At 37.7% G+C, this 22,812-nt stretch overlaps 1 protein-coding gene across 3 annotated transcripts in view; it reads left to right on the forward strand.

The window, feature by feature from the left end:
* Nucleotides 1-22,812, forward strand: part of reps1 (RALBP1 associated Eps domain containing 1) — a 181,560-nt gene that overhangs the window by 141,233 nt on the left and 17,515 nt on the right. For 2 of the 3 annotated variants that reach the window (XM_066700473.1, XM_066700558.1), the window contains exon 16: nt 12,321-12,503. The exons of the other annotated variant lie outside the window; for it this stretch is intronic. In XM_066700473.1, coding sequence (XP_066556570.1) covers nt 12,321-12,503 — 183 coding nt within the window. The remainder of the gene's footprint in view (nt 1-12,320; nt 12,504-22,812) is intronic. 3 annotated transcript variants of the gene reach the window in all.

The raw sequence follows: 22,812 nt of genomic DNA on the forward strand, positions 1-22,812 counted from the left end.
ATAGGAAACAGAGGGTGTCGATTAGAGGAGTTGCTTCTAACCGGAGTGAGGTTGTTAGTGGAGTTCCACAGTGATCAGTACTAGGGCCTTTGCCTTTTCTACTCTATATGATGATCTATACATGATCCTGACTCTGGGATAGTTAGCAAACTTGTCAAATTTGCAGATGATACTAAAATAGGTGGCTCAGCAGATACAATCTTGGCAGCACAGGCTATTCAAAGGGACTTAGATAATATTCAGTTGTGGGCCGACACCTGGCAGATGAAATTCAATGTGGACAAGTGCAAGGTAATACATGCAGGTAACAAAAATGTCCACTATAATTACACTATGGGAGGAATATAACTAGATGAAGTATTACATGAGAAAGACCAAGAAGTCTATGTGGACTCCTCACTTTCTCCATCCAAACAATGTAGGGAAGCAATAAAAAAGGCATTAAGTATTTTATGTACAGCTCTGGAAAAAATTAAGAGACCACTCCAAGTTCAGAAATCAATGTTAAGTGGTCTATTCTTTTTTCCAGAGCTGTATTGTATAATATCACAATAGCATCTTTTGCTATTATTATTTATTATAACTTATTTATTGTCATCTAACTTGGTATTGTGATTTTTTGTTGTGGTTTGTGCTTTTCCGTGACCATTTCACCAAAAAAATTCCTAGTGTATTTTTATGTACTGTGGCAATGAAGTGATTCTTATCTTCTTGTATTTGTCCTGGCCTCTTAAAGGCAATTAAACAATCAGACGTCAGAGAGCTTGAAACAGGTTGAACAGAAACCCATAGATTTTCATCATCAAACAGTGAATAACCTGAATTGTAAGTGTTAAACTGCCAGAGGTTAAAAAAAAAAAGTTTAGGTTACCAAAAACTAAAAAATAATGTACATTTCAGAGTTATATACCCTGGAACAGAAGAGACTACGTGGGGACTTGATCCAAGTCTTCAAAATCATGAAAGGCATCGACCACATCAAACCAGAGGAGCTTTTCCAGATCAGCAGGGACACATGCACCCGGGGACACAAATGAAAATTGGGCTTCAATGCATTCAAAACGGAAAACAGGAGACACTTCTTCACACAGAGAGTTGTCACAATCTGAAACAAACTCCCCAGCGCTGTGGTAGTAGTCAGACTGGATAGGATCCTTGGATCACTCAGTTATTAATGGACACCGAACGAGCATAATGGGTCAAATTACCTCCTCTCGTTTGTAAACTTTCGTATGTCCCACCTCCAGCAATAAGTTCCAATGATATACTACAGGGATGGTTCAGTCATTACAACCATTACGATGTAGGTGTAATGATTACGCTTTTATAATGCTGATTACGCTATTACACTTGAAACGGCAATTCTTACGATTATTTTCTCATTGTTTTTTGTAATTTTGCTGCAGGAATTACTGTGCTTGGGGAACCCTTGTAAATTGTCAGTTGTGTGAACCCAATTTCTGAATACATTTAGAGACATCGTCCCTGATTGGTTAAAGTAAAGTTGAACAATGAGAGTGCTCCATACATCTTTATTCTGTTTTCATCATACAAAAAGCATGGCGGAGTCTTGTGAAATTTCAAGCGAGCTGATGGGTACTCCGCCTAAAAAACTGAGCAAAATTACCAGAAATATAAGGAAGACAACCATAAGCAACTTCCTATCATTTGTAAAACATAAATAACCACTTGCCATTGCATAAAACTAAAATATAACATCTTATTCAATGTGAAGCTCTGTCTGTCTACAGCTGTGTACGTCAATCCAGAAAACATGCTTTTCAACAAAGTGCCTTTGCAACAGGGCTGTTTGTGTTGCATTTAGCAGTTGATAGTCTTTAGTCCATGTGCCCGTGTGCAGTGCTGACCTAATTGTACTGAACAGTACTGTATTTTTGCTTGAACTGTACTGTATTTTTGCACTTTGTATTACTCTTATGTTTTGTAAGTCACCCTGAATAAGGGCATCTGCCAATAAATACATAAATAAATAATAGTGCCAACAGCAGTCTAATCAACACTAAACAACCTGTCACCCACCCTTCACCTGGTGTAGCAATTTGAATTAAAATACAAAATAATTAGCATAGGCCAATGATCAAACTAGTGTCTGATGCAGAGATATTTACTGATTTGCAAAAGTACAGATTTGTGTTTTTCTACCTTTAATAGTGCCATTAGAGTGGTTCCCATTAATTAACTAAATTGTCCCTCCACAGTTTCAGAATGAAGCCGAAATATGTTTAATCTCATAATAAATAATTCAGCAAAGCGCCTCTCACTTACAGCCATTCAGCCTCTCCTCTCCCCTTGCGCTGTTGACGAGAGCGGCTTTTGAGGTAATTATGTATTCACTAGCTACATCGATGTGAATGTGGTTACAATGGTTTTACAGGGATGTGCATGACAAATTATTTTGACTATCGATAATTCCATTGCTGTTGTCCTCAACTATTCGAATAGTCGACCACCACCCATTCAAAATTTGACATTTGTAAGGTGCCCTAGATAAAGGCGTCTGCTAATAAATAAATAATATTAATAATAAGAAGAAGGAGAATACATTAAATGCAAAATAATGCAATGTGACAATTCTTGCAATTGCAAAAAGTTTGTTAAATAACAACTTTGTTAAATAAACAGTAGGCTCTGTAAAAATACCTTCCTATTAGAAGACTTAAGGAAATGGCATAATAATAACAGCAGCAATAAGCGCCTACCAACTCTCACACATCTCGTGTCAGACTCTCGTATTATTATTGTTTCCTGGCATTATCACAAGTTTTTATTGTTACAATTTCAACAATTTCAACAATATTAACTATAAACTGTAGTTGTGACTATATGTTTATAAAGGAATATTTTGCAAGCTGTAACTGACCAACCAAACTGTTTTTATTTTTAGATTTTTGTTAATTTAATTTTCATTCAATAATAGTTTAGCAATGTGAGCTGAAACGACAATGCCTGAACATCAGCATCCTTATGGCAATGTTTTCTGGTCAGAACAGTGAAATGTATTAGACTATCTATCTAACGTATACCATCTACTTAACTAAACAATTTACTTTTCCATGTTTCCAAACTACACTCAACATATAGACTCCAGGTCTATGTTCGGAAACATACCTGCATGTTCAAGTTCCAGCAAATAAAAAAATAAATAGCAATAGCTGGCTGTGTGTGCAGCTTAATAATATTAATTTGTTTGTTGTTCCTCTTTCCTTTTCTGTCATTGCTAGTGTTGCAGAAGTGTGTTCGGCTTTTAGGTGGGTTAACCTACCAGCTGTAGATTTGGGGTAGATTAATTGCACTATTATACATATTATACACTTAACAGTGTTTTAATTTACTTTGTCAAAGAATTTTGATGCAAAATTTATCTCTGAGGAAGCCATTGGTCGTGTTCTTGTTGTGCAGATTTCTGCAGATCTGTAGAATTCTACAGATACCATTGGTGGAGCTGCGCAGATCTGCGCTGAAGTACAGGCAGTATAGTACAACAGTTAAATATATACTATTTTTTTTTTGTTTTACTATTGAATGTTAGATTCACTTATTTTTCTATCTATTATTGTTTCTACTCTTGATTTGTTATCACACTAAAAAAGTAAATAAAGCTAAGACTTCCCTATGAGTCAAAAGCCCCCACTGCAAACACAGAATCCTGTAGAAAACACTGTGTGATAGTGTAGAGATCTAATGGATAATTTTACAACTTGCATTGAATACCGTAACCATGCAAATTGCAAGAATAATTTCAAAAATACACAACCTGCAGATAGTTTGGAAATCTGAAGATATGATTTTCCACAACCTTATTTTACTAAACTACTTAAAGTATGCATCTGCAACTTACAGTATATTGTCCACATATGACCTGTTTTGAGAAGTCAAGGCCCACAGTGCTTAAACTTTGCATACATAACATGCTAGTATGGTGCTCTAGCCTTTTTTTCCCTAGTTAAGTTGTTGCAATGAAAAACATATCTGCTGTAGGCTTATTATATTGTGCATTCCATTACTTACATACACTCACCTAAAGGATTATTAGGAACACCATACTAATACTGTGTTTGACCCCCTTTCGCCTTCAGAACTGCCTTAATTCTACGTGGCATTGATTCAACAAGGTGCTGAAAGCATTCTTTAGAAATGTTGGCCCATATTGATAGGATAGCATCTTGCAGTTGATGGAGATTTGTGGGATGCACATCCAGGGCACGAAGCTCCCGTTCCACCACATCCCAAAGATGCTCTATTGGGTTGAGATCTGGTGACTGTGGGGGCCAGTTTAGTACAGTGAACTCATTGTCATGTTCAAGAAACCAATTTGAAATGATTCGACCTTTGTGACATGGTGCATTATCCTGCTGGAAGTAGCCATCAGAGGATGGGTACATGGTGGTCATAAAGGGATGGGACATGGTCAGAAACAATGCTCAGGTAGGCCGTGGCATTTAAACGATGCCCAATTGGCACTAAGGGGCCTAAAGTGTGCCAAGAAAACATCCCCCACACCATTACACCACCACCACCAGCCTGCACAGTGGTAACAAGGCATGATGGATCCATGTTCTCATTCTGTTTACGCCAAATTCTGACTCTACCATCTGAATGTCTCAACAGAAATCGAGACTCATCAGACCAGGCAACATTTTTCCAGTCTTCAACTGTCCAATTTTGGTGAGCTTGTTCAAATTGTAGCCTCTTCTTCCTATTTGTAGTGGAGATGAGTGGTACCCGGTGGGGTCTTCTGCTGTTGTAGCCCATCCGCCTCAAGGTTGTATGTGTTGTGGCTTCACAAATGCTTTGCTGCATACCTCGGTTGTAACGAGTGGTTATTTCAGTCAAAGTTGCTCTTCTATCAGCTTGAATCAGTCGGCCCATTCTCCTCTGACCTCTAGCATCAACAAGGCATTTTCGCCCACAGGACTGCCGCATACTGGATATTTTTCCCTTTTCACACCATTCTTTGTAAACCCTAGAAATGGTTGTGCGTGAAAATCCCAGTAACTGAGCAGATCACCTTTCTTTCCCATTCAGACATTCAGTTTGGAGTTCAGGAGATTGTCTTGACCAGGACCACACCCCTAAATGCATTGAAGCAACTGCCATGTGATTGGTTGGTTAGATAATTGCATTAATGAGAAATTGAACAGGCGTTCCTAATAATCCTTTAGGTGAGTGTACATTGCTTTATATATCAATGGAATGATAGGGTACAGTCAAGCAACTTTATTTACCTGCAGGAGCCAGGCATCACTGTATCCTTCATTACTTGTGCAGTCACTTCTCAAGTCTCTTCCTGCACCTCTCTCAGTCCTGACTTACTAGGATTCCCTGATAAGTATCTGCAGGTTTCAAATGTTACCTATGGACCTGAGATATATCTCTGATTAAATCACTTTAGGTACTCTTGTCATTAACCATGTTTCTCTACTGTACTTCCACTATAGTGGGCATCAGAGTAAGCAATCGCAATCTTTTATATTAAGAGTGTTTTTCTTCTAAATGACAGATGTTGTGATCATTCATACAGTGACTTCCTGTCACATCTAGAAGCTTCCTTGGCTATCCTATCTTTCTGAAATATAGCCAGTATAATCAGTAATCTGTATTCTTGTATTATGTTTGTAATTGAGAATTTGCATGTATGAGTCAAGAAGTCAGACTGGGTTTATCGATTTAAAATAATTGGCACAGCTACTCATTCTCCTATAATTTCTGTATTTCTGTAACTGTTGACATACAAATGGGATGCATGTTTTTCTTCAGTTAAAATAGTCACCTTTTTGTCAATGCTTTTAGATGATTCTGATGTCAAAGTTAATTCAAGTTCTAACTTGAACTGTGGTGCATCATGTTCAGTGTTAAGACCTGTGCTCTTTCTAACCTTAGAAGGCTTCAATATATCCATATTTCACCTGCGTGATTGAATCCTCAATGGTTATTTGTAACATGAGGTGACTTTATATAAATACATTTAATTTATAAAATTCTATAATCAACATGGCTCATGCTGTCAAGCCTGACCTTCTCATTCCTGATATCCCTATGGTTGCTCTAAAGTATGTTAATTGATCTAAAGTCGAGGCTCCACACTCACGATGACGAGACTATGAGCCCCCTGCCAAGATTTTGAAATCATATTTAATTTAAATTGTATTGAATGAGTAATATTTAGCATTGCAGCATCAAGTTGTGACAAGTCAAACGCTTATCATAACATTGCATATTAACAGGTATTATAATTATTATTAGGGCCCAGCCGTTAAATGGCATACTGCTTCACTGTGGTGAGGGCATGATTTATCATGAATACTGCTGTTTTTAATATATATATATATATATATATATATATATATATACAAAAATCTGTGCTTAATAATCTGCAGCTGTGATAGAAATTAAAACAATTTCTGGTGTGAGAACTTGTATTGTTCACTGATGTAAGCATCAACACATTTCCATAACAACTGTCTTTGAATTAACCTCTTTGGAGACTTATTCACAGAGTGTGCAAGATGCCTGTCAGTCATTCTTTAGTGCCCTTAAATTGTTGCTGTCTATACAGTTTCCAAGCCGCATTTTTGATTTTCTTCTAATAAGTCAAATAAATTCTCCCATGATTCTCTTATCTTCCTATTTTGTAAAACATTGCGAACAGTGAAATAACTGCGTGGTGCTACTTATTATTCAACACATTGTAAAATATATAAAATGTATATGGGTAAAGCTTTTTCTGTCAAATAAACTAATTGTAATTACAGTCTATCCATGAGCCAGTTTGACTCCTTAAACAAGAAAATACATTTGAACGTTTATTTCCTATTATAGGCATCTTATTTTGATAATTGTAGGCTATTTTATCTGTGTTATAGTATTTAGTATTGTTATGAAAGGACGGGACGCTTTGATAATGTAATCGGGTATTAGGCTCCCATTTTAGAATTGTGATTAAAATGAATAACAAAACATTGCAACGCCTATGCGATTGTTAAAACCGGACAAAGTCAATATGTAGGTATTTTAAAAAATACTTTGCAAAGGTGTTATTTACATACTGTTCTTTTAAAAAAAAAAATGAATCTATAAAGTGCATTTCAAATGCTCCTTTTAAAGTTGCGATTTTAAGTTGGCAACTTTCTAACAAAAAAAATAGCAATGGACTCATTTGCACATTTTTCTTTTAAATCTTTTTTATTCTCTGTGTATTTGTTAATATTACTTTTATTTTGTATTTATGTAGTTCTACTGTTTGAACAATAAAACTGAATTGGAAAGTGAATTTGAAGAGTCTTCCTACTTCTTAAAGAATTTTGGAACAACGCCCCCATCCCCCACACCCGGACGGTAATACCAGCCACTGCGGTAAATTCTTCGATGGTATATACATATTAGAGATCTGTCACCGGCACAGCCCTAATTATTATTATTATGTTATTCTTGTGTAGGCTACATGTTGTTTATTTTAATTTTAATGTTACCGTGTGTTTTGCTTTTAATGATCAGTCCCTTATTAATATATCAACGTCTGTACAACCCTACAGGGGGCAGAGTTTGCTCTTCTCCTTTATTGAAAACAAAATGTGGGGATATGCTGCTGCTGTCATTTTGATGCTAGAAACTGTTTCAGAGGGTAGCAAACCACCAGAACTGAATCTGAGAGAGCGGACATAGTCGTGCGAGTTGGAGACCATGGTTGTGATTAAGCAAACCTTTTGTGTACTCAAGACCAAGCTGGAGCTATGCACATCGACTATCACAATGCTTTTTGCAAAGATGACGTTAAATATATTTAAATCAGTATTTTGTAGCTGTCTGAATTAACATATTTTCTCTTGGTACATATGATCTTTTTAATATTTTGCAACTCTGCACAACAAAGATGCCAAGAGTGGTATGATTGTGCTGCAATTGGCCATTCTTAGTATATTTAGGGGCCTAGCCCTAAAGGTTTTGCTGTTTATTGGACAAACTGTGTGGTTGTTCTGTAACAACTGTTGGTTTTGGCTAAATGTGTAAAGCTTTGTGTAGTGGCAGAACCCGGCAAACTACTCTTCCTGGACACATGATAATGGCTGTGATACATATGGACTCCCAATAGATAATTGTATAACAAACTATTGCAGTTTTGTTTCTTGAATTTTGAAATTAGTATGAATGAAACATTATATTGTTATCTGTGATCTATGAGGTTATGGTTATGGTTAGGGCCCTGCATTTAATTCAGCCTGTTTTCTAAGTTTGCATTTCATTCCACACTGTGCAAGGTGACCATGTAGTTTCCTAAACCACCAGTTGATTTAATTATCTCATGATTATTTCATCTGATTCCGTAATGTCTTTAACACAGTCTCCCAACAAGGGGGGTACGCAAGTGAGCCAACAGGCTTTTACTGAGCACCTTAATAGTCGGGAGAAAATAAACAACAATATCCTCCTCACGGAGGAGCCTTCAAACTCAACCAACAAAATAAGCTAATAAAAGAAAGGCAAACAAAATCAATGGGGACAGGAAGGATTCTGCAATGCTCCAAGACATTACACTGGCTCAGGTGATCTAGGGATCTCTCTGAAAGAAAGATCAGGCAGGTTACATAGAGCTAGGCACAGCTGTGGTGAGAGCACTGATTGCCACAGTCTTTTAATTAAGTTGATTTAAGGGCTACACGTATTTAAAGGGACATGCATCTCTTCAGCTTTAATGCCAACTTATTTAAAATGAGGTTATTTAACACTACAGTGTTTGATGAAATGTGCATTTTGTTTTCCATCAAGCCTGTGTCAAAATTGATGTATTTGGAATGATATTCAGCAGCAGAATACCAAGTATTCAAATGTTTTATGCATGACTCGGGTGGTAACTTTATGTGGAAGTAAAACCTTCTTGGATTACTTCTGTCAGGTGGTCTTTAAAACTTTCTGCTTGGGGAATATATACATATTTTTACCTTTTGCAACCAGGTTGTCTGCTTTCCAAAAATGTACCCAAATATTTCTGGCAAGGGCTAGTATGTGATGATTTAACTGGCATTAGCAGAGGCAATAGCAGTCACATTATTAAAATTATTAAATTATTAAAAAAAATTTTTTTAAAAGGTTGCATAATACACAGGGCCCTAGTTATGGTATAGGTGTATCTTGTTGGTCTGATGTTGGCTATGTTGGCAATTAAATGCAATTAAAACAACTTAGCAATGGGAGGTTTTGGGGTTAAATCAGTGACTGTGCAGTTTTGCAATAGTTGTATGAAATTATTTATGATCTGCAAATATCTTATGGCATATACATATATACAAATTATACTATTTGTATATAAATTATCATATGTTTAATAGGATGCATTTAGTGATATTAATTGATTGATTGAACAACTGTATGGCTGATTTATCAGTTATTCTTAAATTGCCATTAAAGACGGAGAGAACTGTATACATTTCATACACACAAGTTTATTATTATTATGTTGTACTTATTTCCTGGCAGACACCTTTATCCAGTGCGATTTACAGTTTACACAATAAGCATTTTAAGCATTAAAAAGTCTACTAATACAATCAATACAAAATGCAATAAGCATACCTCTTAGTTAAATTAGGTAACATGTAAAGTCGTAGTTAAGTCCTTGGTGTACTGAACACTTTATTAGAAGTTCCAACAAGACATAAGTAAGTAGCAGCATAAGGAAGCATAGTTACATATAGTGCATAATAATAAGTGCTGAACAGCTCAGGAGAATTAGCTGCTGTATTACAAGTACACTCTGAAAAGATGTGTCTTGAATAAATGCTGGAAGGTGGTCAGGGACTGTGTGGTCCTGGCCTCAGTGGGAACATTTTTCCACCACTTAAGGGTAAGGGTTGAAAAGGATCTTGCTCTGGAGGAAGGGGAGTGGAGAGTGGGGCAAAGTAAATCCCGGAACACACCAGCGCATTGCCTTGCGTCACTTCACCTAGCATCAGTTTTGAATGTATTGGATGTCTATGGACCCAGACAAATCAACACGTCACATCACTTAAATTTGTGGGGTGTCGCATCAAGATTTCTCCCAGAGCAGTCCAGTAGTGAGTGATGTTACCACTATAATGTTGTGCATTATGGGAGAGATGTAACAAGTAGTTAAACTAATAATAATAATAATAATAATAATAATAATAATAATAATAATAATAATCTGTTTTTTGTAGTTGCCTGTGGGTTTTGTAACCAATGTGTCCTTCATATTAGGAAAAGAAGCTGATCACTATATTAGCTATATTATTAATATATCTCCCGTCTCCCCACCCATTGAAGTTCATACCTAATATAGCCTATATAAACTCTATGATCGCCAATCGGCTGGGAGATTTGTTTTAACCGGGAGATGGGTTCTGTTCAAAACAGGACATAAAGCACAAGCATACAAAATGTGCATACACAAACAAAAATGCACTAATCTTGTTTAATCACACACAGTACAAATGATTATTAAACGTAAATGTTCTTTATTTTTAGAACACTAAAATTACTTTTTTTTTTTACAAATCCAAGCAAGACTCTTACTTGTGAAGAGCATTTGTTCAGTACAAAGAAAAACAATACTGCATAACACTACCCCAGTATATTCAATATGTAATTCAACAATGCCTCTTCTCAATGTGCTCAATGATCCCATGACTTAATTAACAAAATCTCTTCTTCTTCATCTTCTTCCTCCATCTCCCCATCTTCTGTTGATGATTCAGAGGAGTTTTCCGAAAACACACATTTATTTCTATTTTTTACCATAAAATATAGTTATGTAATTCGTTTTTGTGGAAAGGGAATTGACACTTGGTAGAAGCATTGGTGTGGCATTGTCTGTAGCACATAAAATTAGAAGCGAAGCCATGCAACGCAACCTGCTGGTGTGTCCCGGGCTTTAGTCTTCTGTCATAGGAGGAATGTAGAGGTCTGGAGGGAGAGTTAGCAGTCTAAAGGTAGCTAGGTGCAGTCTGTTCGAGACAATGGTTGGTAAGAGTCAAGAACTGAATGTGTGCCAACATTGTAAGCCAGTGAATGGAGCAGAGTACTGCAGTAGCATGTGCAAATCGAGGCAGAGAGAACACCAGCCGAGATCTGGATTAGCTGGAGCAGGTGAGTAGCAGTCTCATGCGGGCCAGCAAGGATGGAGTTGCAGTAATCCAGGCAGGCGAGAACCAGGGTCTGGATGAGCAGCTGAGTCAAGTAGTCTGCTAGGAATGGGCAGATTCTGTGTATGTGGCTCAGGAAGAATTAGCAGGTGCGTGTTGGAAGTGGAGATGTGCTGTTAGTAGGATAGAGTGGGGTCAAGGGTGACTCCAGTATTCTTGTAAGATTCTTGTAATTTGCAGACAACTTAACACAAGCACTTACATGGAATCCAAAGGCACCCTCTGTTTATTAGTTACATTTTGCAAGAAAGTCTTAGTAATGGTGTAATGGTGTATTTGAAATGAGGAAATTACACCTTCATATTTAGATAGCGAAAAAACCATACTGCTTAGCTTGTTCTCTAAGCAAGCCGATATTTTGAACAAACAAGTTTTTCAATGTTGTCTGTTAATAGAGAACTCCAGGCTGACCATACTTTCTTGTGATTCAAATGATACATGCATGATTTCAATGTAATTTTCCCTTCTCCTTTACCAATTATTTTTATCCGTTTTTTTTTGTTTTTTTTTATAACATATCTAAATAAATCCCTACATATGGGTACATATTTTTTGGTTACAGCCCAGTGAGAACAGTGTATTAATTGATCCTTGTAATAGTTAATTAAGCACGCTTTAATTAATATATATATAGTTATTATTTTGAAGTGCTGAAAAATGTAATCTATCATCCTCTGCTGCTGCCCCCCCCATTAGAAAATGACATTCAGACATTACTAATTTTTGTAATTTCACAGCCAACACATTTCTCAATTTTAGTCGAGAAACTTAATAGGAAAGTAGCTAAATACTGTAAACACTGAAAAACAGAAGCCCCAATGATATGATAAATGTGTTGTACTTCCACAAAAGGTAAGCACTGAAGAGCAAATCTTGTAAGATCCATAATTCGTAAACTGTATGCACGCTTGTCACCATCTTTCAATATGCTTTCTGACTTTTTTGCTCCTGTTGGCAGACGCAATAAGGTAGTTAAAATCAATTACAAAAAAAAAAAAAAATCGATCAAAGCCCATAGGTGCGAGTATGTATATATGCTTATTTTAAATGTTTGTAATTCGTCCTTGTATTTTACTTGCTATGTGAGGAGCGTCCAAAAATAAGTCTTTATTAAAATTATTAATCAAAATTTCCTCTTTGCAGGCTACTGGGCCCCATGGGCAACGCTCGATGGATGGGGAAGGTTTAGCAGCTCATTCTAGTACCTCACCTCAACAGATACCCGAGCAGCCCAACTTTGCTGATTTCAGCCATTTTGAAGTCTTTGCATCAGTAGTGGCAGAGCAGTCCTCTGATGAAGGTGAAAAGCACTCCGAGAACAGCCAGGTTAGTTGGAGAAATAGTCTGACTGCTTTGGTTAGAGAATTACAATCTCAATCATATTTAAAGCTAAAATAGACTGCTCTAATTGACATAAACAACAAAAAGGTCAAAAAAACACTAAGCATTTCTTCGTAAAGCTCTGTCCAGCATCTTTTGTTTTATTAGATTCCTTAGTCAATGGCTTAAAGGACAATTATCGCAGTTTCAAAGAGTTTTGATTTATATTTCCTCGTGTTTGTAGAAGTAAAGCATTACACTTTACACTGAAAAGTGTAAAGCTCACCAAAAACCAGACAGCCCTAATAAATGTACAGTTAGCTCCATAAATATTGTGAAACAATGACAGTGAAACAATTGTCATCATTTTGGCTTTGTACACCACCCCAATGGATTTGAAAGGAAACAATCAAGATGTGCTGTACGTGTAGACTTTCATCTTTAATTTGAGGGTAGTTACATCCAAATTGTGTGAACGGTGTAGGAATTACACCCATTTTTATATGTGGTCAACCCAATTTTAGGGGCTGAAAAGTTATTGGACAAACTAACATAATCATGAATTAAATTGTGAGTTTCAATACTTGGTTGCAAATCCTTTGCAGTCAATGACTGCTTGAAGTCTGGAACCCATAGACATCACCAGATGCTGGGTTTCGTCCCTGGTGATGCTCTGCCAGGCCTGTACTGCAGCTGTCTTTAGTTCCTGAGCGTTTTGCCTTCAGTTTTGCCTTAGAAATCAAAACAAACCAATCCAAGAGATAGCAAAAACATTTGGTGTGGCCAAATCAACTGTTTGGTACATTCTTAAAAAGAAAGAATGCACTGCTGAGCTCAGGAACACCAAATAGCCCAGAAGATCATGCCAAACAACTGTGGAGGATGACAGAAGAATTCATTGTAGAATGATCTTGAGGCTCAGCTTGTTGATCTGTGCTGTATTAGTGATATAGAAGAATTGGTCAGTCAGCCCATAAGAGAGATGGTGTGCACGCCAAAACCTAGGAGAGTTAAGACCTTAGAGCAGGAAAGTGTGGAGAACTGCTGAGTTACAGTAGGTGATAACGCAGAAAAGGTTGTACATAACCCCTAGAGACACCCCAAGAGCTAGAATTGCCCAACAGGTTCCAACTGCTGGACACCGAATTGGACAGTGACAGCTCAGAGGGTGATGGGAGGGCAGTTGAGCACCAGAGCACCAGAGCATCATGGTGCCCACCCCACCCCCCAGAAGAGGGAGGTAGGTATAGGAGGAGATTCAATCCTAAGAGGCGTAGATCACACAGTGTGTTCTAGTGATAAGGTGACCCGCATGGTATCTTGCCTGCCTGGTGCTCAGGTTGCAGATCTCCCTAAACTAGTAGACAGGCTACTGGCCTAAGCCAGAGGGAATCCACTGGTCATGGTCCACATTGGAACCAATGAAATAGAAAAAGGTAGGGAAGAGGTTCTGCAAGACAAATTTAAAGAGTTAGGAACAAAACTAAAGAGCAGGACCTCCACGGTAGTTTTCTCTAAAATACTTCCAATACCACGTGCATGGCCAGGGAGACAGGCAGAGATTAGAAAGTTTAACACATGGTTGAAATCTTGGTGTAGGGAAGAGGGTTTTAAGTTTATGGATCATTGGTCTTTCTTCTGGGATAGATGGGACCTGTACAAACCGGACGGTCTACATCTAAACAGAAGAGGGGTTAATGCATTGGGAGAGCGTATGTGCTGAGTAATTGAGAATCTTTTAAACTAGGGATCAGGTGGGCAGGGAGCTCTGACAATGGGAGATGTTCCACTAAGGAAAGAAAACAAGGGAAACTGCTAGGAGGAAAATCCTGAAATGTTTGTACCTCAATGCCAGGAGTATAAGGAACAAGATGTTAAACCTAAAAGCCATAGTGTTGGCATGTGACTATGATGTTGTAGGAGTGACGGAAACATGGCTTACAGAAAATAATGGAGATGAATACAAGTTGAAAGGATACACACAGTTTAGGAGAGACAGTCAAAATCGAAGAGGGGGTGGGGTAGCATTACATGTGAAAAATTACATTGAGGCAGAAGATCTTAAATTAGATCCCAGTAACGGAACAGAATCTTGGTGGGTCAAACTGAACAAGAGATCTGGAGGATTAGTGGTAGGAGTGTGTTACAGAACACTCAACTCAGATATTCAGCAAGATGTTGCATTGTACAATGTGATCAGCACTGCAAGTAGCAAGGATGTGGCTGTTATAATGGGGGATTTCAATTTCCCAAACATAGACTGGGAAAGCCCAGTTGGGACTACATAAGCAGAAATAGAAATGGTTGAGATGGTAAATGAATGCTTTCTAATTCAATTTGTCAGGGAACCAACCAGGGAGAGTGCATGCATTGACTTGATCATTTCAAATTACCAAGATAGAGTCAGAGGGACACTGTTAGAGAACCAATGGCAAACTGTGATCACAATATGGTTAGCTTTGAGGCATTCTTTCAAAAAACAAGGACCAAGTCTAAAACAATGGTCTACAATTTTAGAAAAGCAAACCTTGAAGGTATGAGGCGGCACTTAGAAAAGTTAGACTGGAGCACACTGGATACAGATTCAGTTGAAAACGGATGGTTATATTTTAATAATATACAACTTGATGCTCGGGAGAAATTTGTACCAGAACTTAGCAAATTGAGGACCAAAAAACATTGGCCAAAATGGTTTAATAGAAGTATGCAAAAAAATATTGAGAAAGAAAATGTTGTATAGCACATACAAAAGGGATAGGGATGAAACAAAATACAAAGAATATGCTGAGCTGCAAAAAGATCTTAAGAAAGGGATCAGGAAAGCAAAGAGGGAAATAGAAAGAAACATAGCTCTTGGAGCTAAAACGAATGTGAAGAGCTTTTTTCAAGACTACAACAGCAAGAGGTCAATAAAGGAGGAAGTGAAACAGATAAAGGGCAAAAATGTAAGTGTCTTGGAAAACGAATAAGATGTTGTAAATGAGTATTTCACAAAGGTTTTTACAAAAGAAAAAACAGATAACATGCCACAGGTTAACAATCAGTCCAGTCAAATCCTAAGAGAGATCAGGATAAATGAGGAGGAGGTACTAAAGGGACTAGCAGAATTAAAAACAAACAAATCACCTGGGCCAGATGGTATATTTCCTACAGTACTATTCAAAATAACTTAAGATAATATTCAGTTGTGGGCCGACACCTGGCAGATGAAATTAAATGTGGACAAGTGCAAGGTAATACATGAAGGTTACAAAAATGTCCACTATAATTACACTGTGGGAGGAATAGATCTAGATGAAATAATGCATGAGAAAGACCTAGGAGTCTATGTGGACTCCTCACTTTCTCCATCCAAACAATGTGGGTAAGCAATAAAAAAGGCAAACAGAATATTAGGGTATATTGTCAAAAGTGTAGAATTTAAAACAAGGGAAGTAATGTTAAGACTGTACAATGTGCTAGTTAGACCTCATCTGTAATACTGTGTACAGTTCTGGGCTCCACACTTCAAGAAATATATCGCTGCTCTAGAGGCAGTTCAGAGGAGAGCAACCAGACTTATTCCAGGTCTGAAGGGAATGTCCTACTCGGAGAGACTGAAGGAACTGAACCTTTTCACCCTGGAACAGAGGAGACTACGTGGAGACTTGATCCAAGTCTTCAAAATCATAAAGGGCATCAACCACATGAATCTGAATGAATCTCACCTGATATTGCAGTCTTGGTTATGCCATGTCAATTTTTGAAGTTTGTTTGCCATCCGTTACTGGCACTGAAAGTTGCAGACTCATTTCCATGAAGATCGTTGTGGAAATTTGTTGCTTGGGTTTGTAGATGAAGTCCAGACAAGGGTGTGCTTTCAGATCGTTCTTGAACAAACCACTAGAATACAGCTTTATCCGTTTGTTGGTCTTGAGCTTGCCACAAACTTTTTCTTTGCAGTCCATCAATTGTCTCTACTGACTTGGCAGCATCACAACGTTTTTTTCATTTCTTTATTATCTCTCTTAGTTTTGTTTTGTTTTTAAGCGGGGTTGTTGGCTTTCTTTCTCTGCTGCTCCTCTTAAATGCTCTGGTATCTCATCAGGATTTATGTGAAAATCCTTTGGTAGTTTGTTTTAGCTGTAGCTGTATATTACCGAGGAGGTATGCATTCGGGATGTGTACAGACTCGAATACACTGCACATTCTTGACAAATACCAGATGTATGCATCCTGAGCCCACCCATATATATATATATATATATATACTCACCTAAAGGATTATTAGGAACACCATACTAATACTGTGTTTGACCCCCTTTCGCCTTCAGAACTGCCTTAATTCTACGTGGCATTGATTCAACAAGGTGCTGAAAGCATTCTTTAGAAATGTTGGCCCATATTGATAGGATAGCATCTTGCAGTTGATGGAGATTTGTGGGATGCACATCCAGGGCACGAAGCTCCCGTTCCACCACATCCCAAAGATGCTCTATTGGGTTGAGATCTGGTGACTGTGGGGGCCAGTTTAGTACAGTGAACTCATTGTCATGTTCAAGAAACCAATTTGAAATGATTCGACCTTTGTGACATGGTGCATTATCCTGCTGGAAGTAGCCATCAGAGGACGGGTACATGGTGGTCATAAAGGGATGGACATGGTCAGAAACAATGCTCAGGTAGGCCGTGGCATTTAAACGATGCCCAATTGGCACTAAGGGGCCTAAAGTGTGCCAAGAAAACATCCCCCACACCATTACACCACCACCACCAGCCTGCACAGTGGTAACAAGGCATGATGGATCCATGTTCTCATTCTGTTTACGCCAAATTCTGACTCTACCATCTGAATGTCTCAACAGAAATCGAGACTCATCAGACCAGGCAACATTTTTCCAGTCTTCAACTGTCCAATTTTGGTGAGCTTGTGCAAATTGTAGCCTCTTTTTCCTATTTGTAGTGGAGATGAGTGGTACCCGGTGGGGTCTTCTGCTGTTGTAGCCCATCCGCCTCAAGGTTGTACATGTTGTGGCTTCACAAATGCTTTGCTGCATACCTCGGTTGTAACGAGTGGTTATTTCAGTCAAAGTTGCTCTTCTATCAGCTTGAATCAGTCGGCCCATTCTCCTCTGACCTCTAGCATCAACAAGGCATTTTCGCCCACAGGACTGCCGCATACTGGATGTTTTTCCCTTTTCACACCATTCTTTGTAAACCCTAGAAATGGTTGTGCGTGAAAATCCCAGTAACTGAGCAGATTGTGAAATACTCAGATCGGCCCGTCTGGCACCAACAACCATGCCACGCTCAAAATTGCTTAAATCACCTTCCTTTCCCATTCAGACATTCAGTTTGGAGTTCAGGAGATTGTCTTGATCAGGACCACACCCCTAAATGCATTGAAGCAACTGCCATGTGATTGGTTGGTTAGATAACTGCATTCATGAGAAATTGAACAGGTGTTCCTAATAATCCTTTAGGTGAGTGTATATGTATATGTACATACACACAGGTGACAAATTTAAGGTAAAACCAACATCTTCAGTGCACCTTGCCATAGATACAAGTCTCTGGAAATCTACTGGAGTATCCAACAGATATTCCCTCATTTGGTGTATTGATGATGGTGGTGGAGAGCGCTGTCTAACACGTCGGTCCAAAATCTCCCATAGGTGTTCAATTGGGTTGAGATCTGGAGACTGCAAAGGCCATAGCATATGATTCATATAATCAGATTTGAATACTCATCAAACCATTCAGTGACCCCTCGTGCTCTGTGGTTGGGGGCATTGTCATCCTGGAAGAGACCACGCCCATCAGGATATAAATGTTTCACCATAGGATAAAGGTGATCACTCAGAATAACTTCATAATGATTTGCAGTGACCCTTCCCTCTAAGGGGACAAGTGGACTCAAAATTCCAGGAAGTGTGGTGCCCAGGAAAATTCCCCCAACAGCATAACAGAGCCTCCCAACCCCCTCACCGTAGGGATCAAGCAGTCAGTCTTGTACTGTTCTCTCGGTGTCACCACACATGCACTTTCCCACTTGTAGAGAATATGGTGAAGGATGACTTATCTGACCATATCACTTTTTTCAACATCTCTGTAGACCAGTGCCTATGGTTTTTGCATCACTGAACTCCCAAATGTGCATTTGTCTTTGTAATGAGGGGTTTATGCACTGCCATCTTGATCCAAAATCAAGGTCAACTGGGCCTGCTCAGTATTTTTATACATGCCACAGAGCATGATAGGATGTTAATTGTTTAATTGTATCATGCAGTACACCTGTTTGGAGGCATCTGAAGTCATTATGTTCCTCCACTTATTTATTCAGGTTTTTCCTTTAATTAGTTACCCATCTGTATATATATATAATTGTAATTGCTAATGCTGTTCTCTCATATATATGAATCGGCTATGAACAGAATGTTTAAAATGTCACAAACCAGTGCAGAAACATGGCACCCACCTCTGTCAAGCACACGGCCTTCATTCATCTACCTGCAGAGTCCTGTTAATGCTGTGGCTATATTAACATATGGTAATGACTTGGTAATTGGAAACATGAGCTGCAAATGTATTCCGGGGCTGACATTAAACATGCACATAGCGCAATCAAATTTGAATTGCGTGAAAGTCCTAATTCAACTGAAAAAAACATTTGTTTCAAGATATTTGCTGGGTGCATTCATCCAATAACTGAAAAACTAAGTCTCAAACAGTGGGAATAGCATTTCAATTGTATTAATTTTAGTCTGATTGTATTTTATACTATTTAGGTTCTTATTCATATTCTTCTACTGTGTATTGTATTGCATTGTATTATACAGTATCGTAGGTGTATTGTAGTTTGGTAGGTATGTCTTTTACTTTTTTCTAGGTTTTGGGAGTGGATGTTATCAGTGTGGAGCCGTCTCTGTTTTATACACTCACCTAAAGGATTATTAGGAACACCATACTAATACTGTGTTTGACCCCCTTTCGCCTTCAGAACTGCCTTAATTCTACGTGGCATTGATTCAACAAGGTGCTGAAAGCATTCTTTAGAAATGTTGGCCCATATTGATAGGATAGCATCTTGCAGTTGATGAAGATTTGTGGGATGCACATCCAGGGCATGAAGCTCCCGTTCTACCACATCCCAAAGATGCTCTATTGGGTTGAGATCTGGTGACTGTGGGGTCCAGTTTAGTACGGTGAACTCATTGTCATGTTCAAGAAACCAATTTGAAATGATTCGACCTTTGTGACATGGTGCATTATCCTGCTGGAAGTAGCCATCAGAGGATGGGTACATGGTGGTCATAAAGGGATGGACATGGTCAGAAACAATGCTCAGGTAGGCTGTGGCATTTAAACGATGCCCAAGTGGCACTAAGGGGCCTAAAGTGTGCCAAGAAAACATCCCCCACACCATTACACCACCACCACCAGCCTGCACAGTGGTAACAAGGCATGATGGATCCATGTTCTCATTCTGTTTACGCCAAATTCTGACTCTACCATCTGAATGTCTCAACAGAAATCGAGACTCATCAGACCAGGCAACATTTTTCCAGTCTTCAACTGTCCAATTTTGGTGAGCTTGTGCAAATTGTAGCCTCTTTTTCCTATTTGTAGTGGAGATGAGTGGTACCCAGTGGGGTCTTCTGCTGTTGTAGCCCATCCGCCTCAAGGTTGTACGTGTTGTGGCTTCACAAATGCTTTGCTGCATACCTCGGTTGTAATGAGTGGTTATTTCAGTCAAAGTTGCTCTTCTATCAGCTTGAATCAGTCGGCCCATTCTCCTCTGACCTCTAGCATCAACAAGGCATTTTCGCTCACAGGACTGCCGCATACTGGATGTTTTTCCCTTTTCACACCATTCTTTGTAAACCCTAGAAATGTTTGTGCGTGAAAATCCCAGTAACTGAGCAGATTGTGAAATACTCAGACCGGCCCGTCTGGCACCAACAACCATGCCACGCTCAAAATTGCTTAAATCACCTTTCTTTCCCATTCAGACATTCAGTTTGGAGTTCAGGAGATTGTCTTGACCAGGACCACACCCCTGAATGCATTGAAGCAACTGCCATGTGATTGGTTGGTTAGATAATTGCATTAATGAGAAATTGAACAGGTGTTCCTAATAATCCTTTAGGTGAGTGTATATATGAACACAAAACCAGTCAGAAGTCGCAAATACTGTCTTCTCAATACAGGTATTCTTAAAAGGGTCTACATAATTGATTTATTGTTTTCACGGTTTTCGTATCTTAACTTTCAATTTCAGTTTTAAAAGTTATCAAATATAATGTGTAAGTGCTATCAACTGGACATTTCATGAACAGTACTTACATTATTTTGAACAGATTCTCTTATAAAAAGATGTAAAGTTCAGTCACGTAAGCATAAGTTGCTGATGTTTCATGTTAGCAATGATATATTTCAGGTTTATGGCAATGCGGAGTGCCTTTTTTGTCGATTTTCTATTATCATTATGCTATCTATATTGTTTTCGGTCTGTTGTGCACTGTTTTAATCCTAACTTTATAAAACACTTATTTTCATGGCTTGCTAGCTCCGTCAGTGATGTGAAAAACTACTTGGGTAAGATCAGTTAAACAAAGTATTAAAGTATTAAAATACACAAGGCACAAAACACCCATTTGCCGTTAATTTGCATGTCTGTGGGTAAACAGTAGCTCCATCCCCAGTGCAATCAACTAAAACCATATAAACCCCCGAGAAGGAGAGTCATTTAATCTTTGACTCGAACATATTCTCGAGTACGTTTAAAACACACATGTAAACTCGGCTTCTGTTATTATCCCTTATTACTTATTAATTTCACATGATTTTGCTTTCTAGATACATTTTAGTATGTTTACAATTCTGTATTACATATAGAATGTATGATGTGTCACATATATATATAAAATAAAAGTTTAATGCTCCAGCTGGTTACCTAAGGCAGACTTCCAAATTTTGTGTCTGTGTGTGATTAGGTGATTCATGCTTTATAAACTAGTATTTACTTAAAACAGATAAACAAACTACTTATACCATTCTAATGTTAAGTAATGTTAAAACAAAATATAACACCATCACAAGCATTCAATAGTATCAATACTTAAATTTTGGAATTTTATTTTTTTAGAAACAATTATATTAATACAAATAAATCCCATTGAGGCACACTGTTAATTTTAAATTTACATGTACATTATATTGTCAGGAATATCTATGCCAAATTACATATAAATTGAATGGATATACATGTATGTTGCTAAGGAGTTTATGAAGAGAATGTCACTAACTTTAACAGCAATTTTCTCTATTTTGTATATTCCAATAGTGGGACTTTAAAATGTCATAACTTTGTGAGGAATTAATATTTTAACAATTTGTATATCATCATAAAACAATAATCCAGCTCAATCAGATAAAGTAATCTGTCAGAAATTCATTTTATTAGGTTAATTTATGGTGATAACAATGGCCCATGTTCTTCCTCCGATTATAGTTTATGGCTTTACACATTGCAACCAAATGCAACATTGTTGAAATCAAGTGCTGAATGCAAAACAGGTATCTTTCACTTGTACATCCAGACTTGAAAGTGGCCAACAAGGGTTAATTGAAGAAAAAAAAAAAAAAAAAAAAAAAACGTATTATTTGGCAGAACTCCTTATCCAAGGCTTACAGGGTAATCAATCCGTAAAATACAATGTAATATTTAATAATATTATATAATTGTATAATAATATGCAACATTGTGCAGGGTGACTACAACAATTTTGTGTTTGTATAGAAAATGTACTAGTAGCATTAGAAAATTGACTGGATTTTTATTTTATTTCATGTTGGTATTGTTAAGAAACATAAATAAACAATAAAGAGAAATGGAAAAAACAGACCAACTAAACTTTAATCTTTGTAATCTGGGCTTTCTCTGAATCGTAAGTGTTGCGGATGAGGTTAGGCAGATGGAAGGAATAGCATGTGAAATTATTCAATTGTTGAGCATATATTTTGAGATGTTATTATTATTATTATTTATTTTTTTTAAATATAAATTTATGATGTGTGGAAAAAAATGTGTTTTAGCACTCAGCAAGATTATAACTCTTACAGTGGCTCATTTTATTAACAGATTGTCGGCTATATTATATTCAGTATAAACTGAATATTCCTCATAAACTGCGGGTCCAGCGGCTGGAGAATAAAGTATTTATAACTTATTAATTTTGAGGAGCTGAAATGCTTATACCAGTACCCAGCTGTTGAATCTGAATGCATTTCTTCATACATATTACGCTAGTTTTGTTTTTCTCACAATCTCAAT

This window comes from Amia ocellicauda, chromosome 1 (assembly GCF_036373705.1).
Source record: "Amia ocellicauda isolate fAmiCal2 chromosome 1, fAmiCal2.hap1, whole genome shotgun sequence".
NCBI classification, from domain to species: domain Eukaryota; kingdom Metazoa; phylum Chordata; class Actinopteri; order Amiiformes; family Amiidae; genus Amia; species Amia ocellicauda.